Source organism: Empidonax traillii, unplaced genomic scaffold (genome assembly GCF_003031625.1).
Source record: "Empidonax traillii isolate 1590-97213 ecotype Southwest subspecies unplaced genomic scaffold, ASM303162v1 scaffold5608:size7680, whole genome shotgun sequence".
Classification (NCBI taxonomy): domain Eukaryota; kingdom Metazoa; phylum Chordata; class Aves; order Passeriformes; family Tyrannidae; genus Empidonax; species Empidonax traillii.
The window spans coordinates 1-4,888 of NW_020960801.1; the positions used below are offsets into that span (position 1 = coordinate 1).

Here is a 4,888-nt window from a genome sequence, read left to right on the forward strand (position 1 = left end):
TCCAAGGTTGCAGAGAAAGTGCATTTGCTCCCTAAATCACCTCGGCAGATGTTGCAGATGGAGCATGGCACTTCACTCGTAAAGAGAGAAGCAGCAAGAAGTCTGCTGATATAAACCAGTGGTTTAACTGAGTTTGATAGTACACATGGCAGTGGATTAACAGGGTTCCATGGCAAGGTAGGCTTGAGTATGGACTGCATAGAGGGCAGGGTTGGAAAGATCTGACTGGGAGACACTGCCCTTGAGTTATAGAGTTCAGAAGGGAGCCCTTTGCTTTCTAAACTGCTTCTCAGATGAGAGTCTAGATGTGGCTGGATCCCAACTTAATTCCAGACTTGATCAATGATTTATGTCTACAGGATATGTGCACCAATTCTTTATAGCACTTAACTAAGATTTCAAAGTGTCAGTGTGTTTATTCCCAGTCTACTTACTGAGGATCTGACAGAACAAGGAATCTCTCAGCGTCAAGGGGTGACTTTGAGAGGTGTCCCTTCTCAAGGGGAGATGTGTCATGAGTGACAATGGGGCTTTAGACAAAGTTTATTAGAGAAGCCCTCGCACTGAGTCATGAGGTCATGAGTCAGAAAGGATCCCCTTAATTTCTAAACCCCTTCTCTGAAAGGAGACTGGATGGGGCTGAATCCAATCTTAGCCCCAGATTTTGTCTGTGGTTTTCAGTATGACTGTGTCACAAGGTTAGAGATGTCAAACCAGGTATATTTACATATTTACATAAATATATTCTTTATTAAGACAAATGATCAGACAAAGGACCTTAATCAGAACTAGTTACTACACAATGTAAAAGCTAATATGAAGGCTAGCAAGAAGAAGCAATGGATAATTAGGGATTGGTGTAACTCACCATACCAACACTTGTGGGCAGATCTCTATCTCTTAACCTCGAGGAGTATTCTCAAAGGGGCAACTCCACCTCAAGGGAGAATCTGCACACACTCCAAGAAGAGTATCTGAGAAGAATCTGATGGTATGAAAGTGGACTGGGCTTCTAGAGTATAAACTGATTGACTACCAGTAGTGTGTCTCCAGGTCAGCAGCTTGTCTGCCAAATCTTTGCCTGACTATCAGGATGTTAATTTGGGGGTGATGTGTCAGAGTGGTTTTCACATAATTCAACAGCAAAACCAGCACATGATGCCCCCTCTCAGCACACCCTGACAGCTTGTTAAATAGGCATTGCTTGGGTTATTTGACCACATTGTAAGTGCAGAGTATCCTGCTATAAGATTCTGGTACACAGCCTGCAACAGGCCCTGGATTGGGTACTATTTCTGGAGTGAGACAATTACCTTACAGCCACCTTTGCATACCGACTACAGAATTTAGTTTTTCCAAAATTGTCTTGAGCTGAACTTTGACTGTGGTTAGGTGGGCACGTTGCTCAAATCAGCTCCTGGCTATTGTGTTATCTGCCTTGCCTGAATCCACCCTGAGTCAAATGTATCCATCACGGCCAAACCATCACTGCTGGCTGTCACTTGAGCAGAACTATGGGAAAGAAAAGTCTGTTTTAGGGGGAACTCCTCATCACAACTGGCTGTGCTGAAGGCTGGAGTTGACTCTTTTGGGGACAGCAGCAAACCACAGTGCTGCTAAGTTGAACGAGGGAGTCTTTTTCTAAGGGAGAAGCAAACAAGAGGGATGGAAGAAAGGGGTCTCACGAGCCCTAGAAAATACAAAAGGCAGATCTGGGCTCTGACCTCCCCTTTGGTGCTGATCTTTTATGACCCACACCATGTGAGGAGGCACTGCTGGGATGATCTAGTCCAGAGTGATCGCTGTTAACGGACAGAAAAGTGCATGGCCCCACCTTTTCCTCTCACTACCCCTCCCTCATCCCTGAGCCCCCAGCCCTCACCTTACTGACAGGGTTTCCCCATCAGGTCAACACTTGCCTTTTTTAGTGCAGCACCATAAAATCAGTGAGAAGCCAGTCCTCCCCACCCTGAGTCACAGTGCGGAGCTTCTTGAACTTTGAGCAAGCAAATCTTTTTCTGTGGGGAAACCCACCTGTGTGACATAAGCTGGACTCTGCAGCCCCTTTAGTCCACAAAAGGTGGTAACGTGCAGAAATTCTCTGCTGATTTCCATAGCACAGTGCAAAAAGTGAGATTCTTCCTGGCTACGTGGGAAAGAGGTGCTCCGAAACCTAAAGAGGTTATCCCAAAGGGGTGTGGCTTGGCCTGCAATGCCTTTCCAGAGACATCCCATCTCGTAAAAACAGAGTCAGCAAGAGAGGGGTTGGATTTTTTGCAGAAGGCTTTGAAGGGTCAATAAGTCAGACACCTGTAAGCAGACTCTCAGCTTTGAGTGTCTTCATACCCAAACTCATTTCTGGAGTCAGCTTTTTCTCTCCAGGGAATGGAAAGGGCAGGTTTGGACGTTCTACTCTCCTGTAAGGCTTCCAAATCCCCTTTTTCCAGTACTGCAGTTACAAGAGGTTTTTCCATTTCCCTGCATTTGCTCACCTTGCCCCACTTTGGGCATGAGGTTGGACAGCTGCCTGTAGCATCTGATAGAAGGAAAACTGAGGTGGAAATCAGGAGAACACTGACAGGGAGAAGCCACATCTGCACTGGCTAGAGCTGCCCCTCAGTAGTTGCATTGCAGCAGCCACGATGCAAATAAGATAAAGGTGTTCCCCCTCGTGTTTGCTGCTCCCATCTGCTTGACCCTTTCATTTTCTGTATCCAGGTGTGCCAGCTCATAATCTGGGGATGGATACCATGACAATGCAAGCTGAGCAACAGGACAGGTTTCTCAATGTCAGTTAAGTTTCTGCTGTGGGAAAGTCCTCAGAGCAGAAGGGAGAGAGGTGATGTTCAGAAAGAGGGGCTTCCTGGGTTGCTTCAGGCTTTTTTCTGCAATGCCAGTGCAGAAGCTGAACTCTTGACCAACTCAGGTGGGCTGAAAAATGTGACCTTGTCCCACTGCTGTGCCTCACTTTCAGATAACTTTGCTGTGAGAGCTGATAGCATGTGGGGTAGGCTCAGATCCGTCCTTAGATAAGATAAATCTTCGGAGAAGATGAGATGGATCTGCTGCCTCCTGTAGGCACCTTAACCCTCTTTGAGATTTCACCCTCTTTACCCTGGTGATTTTTCCACAGCCAGAAGGACAGAAGTTATCCCCTCCATGGTGTCTCATAGTCCCCTTGTCAGCCAGCTGTATCACCAAAAATGACTCCAGGCCATGGTCAGTTCTCTCCAAGCTGACTTTCCCTCTGCATTTGCCTTCCAGGGGAGCAAGAGCCCTTCAGCTGAAATCCTCCCATGATGCTGTGGCTGCTGCTGCTGCAGGTCTGGGCAAGCTGCCTTTGGCTGGGACAGGGCGAGGTGGTGGAATCCTTTGGAAGCTGTCCACAGTTTTTCTACCAGAACTTCACCCCAGGTAATGCCCTGACGCCTCCGAATGCAGCCAATATATGCCAGACCTTAAACAACCAGCAATTCTTTGCCACCTTGTATAACAAAGACAAGCGTATTCCTGTGTACTCTGCTTACATCTACAAGCGTGAAAGAGGAAAGAGACCTACACTACAATGGATGGTGGAGCCCCAGGTGAGTGTCCTCTCTTGCAGCATGTCACTCTGCAGTTACTAAAAGATGAACTGCAGCATTTAAACAAACATCTCTATTTCCTCCCACCCCCATACACACACATCTGCAAATGGAGCCACTGGGTGGGATTATTCTCATCTTACTTCAGAAACCTGCACCACATGGACCCTCTGATGCATTTCAAACATCAGCAGGATTGTCCGATCCCAAAGGTTCCCAGTTTTCTGCAATGACCTGAGAGCAACATCAAGTCAAATTCCATTCCATTCCATTCCATTCCATTCCATTCCATTCCATTCCATTCCATTCCATTCCATTCCATTCCATTCCAAAGTCAAATGACCTCCCTCTCTGTGCCCTGCTGTGCTGGGAGACCCAGTGATGGGGAAAATGCATGCAACAGCAGCTAAATTTGGGGGAGGAACACTCTTGCTGGGCTGGGATCTCCACTTTGCCCTGAGCTGTTTTGCGTCCTGGACAGAGCTTAATTGCTCCCAGTTAGGAGTCAAATGGGCTTTGTAAGTGATAGAAGTGAGGAGAAACTCAGAATTGGGTGGGATGAGCAGGGAAAAAGCCTTGTCCCAGGCACTGAGTGATGAGAGGGTTTGGTGAACACTGGGGAATTTCTTGAGGGATATTTCAGGCAGTGAAAAGTGAGGAGCATCAGTATCAGTCCAGTCAGAAGGGGGTGATCTCCATCCATGGGCAGTTGCCCCTGAGCACTGTTGCCTCAGGCTTGCTTCAGAAGGATCCACCAGACACACAAACCTCCACAAACAACAGAGCTTTCCCAAATGTCCTTCAGACCTCCAGTAAAAAAGACCTTGGAAACTGTGGAACAGAAAGAGAGGAAGTTAAGGTTGTTGCTAAGGACAGAGTATCAGGATGGAATGTAGGTGTTCATGAACCAGAGGAGAAAGCCATGTGCCCTGTTTCAGAGGGAGAATAAATATGTTTCCCCAAAGATGAACAGAAAGGTGTTGGAGTTCTAGAAAACCCACCATTTGCACTTTGTATTCATTGGAATTCAAACAACTAATAGGATATTGCACCACTGCAGCCTCCACATTTAGGGCAGGGCAGGGATAAAAGCTTCTCACTTTTCATAGAATCACAGAATCACAGAATCATAGAGGGGTTTGTGTTGGAAAGAACCACAAAGATCATCTCATTCCAACCCCCCTGCCATGGGCAAGGCCATCTTCCACTAGACCTGGTTCATCAGAGCCCCATCCAACCTGATCCTTTTCCTCCTGGACCACCGAGCCAGGCCACCTACAAAATCTCTGATTTTGGTAACTTTC

The 4,888-nt window shown here is 47.0% G+C and overlaps 1 protein-coding gene across 1 annotated transcript in view; it reads left to right on the forward strand.

The window, feature by feature from the left end:
- The first annotated feature begins 3,296 nt into the window (after positions 1-3,296).
- Positions 3,297-4,888, forward strand: part of LOC114073182 (endonuclease domain-containing 1 protein-like) — a 3,396-nt gene continuing 1,804 nt past the window's right edge. Inside the window, exon 1 of the mRNA XM_027910970.1 lies at positions 3,297-3,584. Coding sequence (XP_027766771.1) covers positions 3,297-3,584 — 288 coding nt within the window. The remainder of the gene's footprint in view (positions 3,585-4,888) is intronic.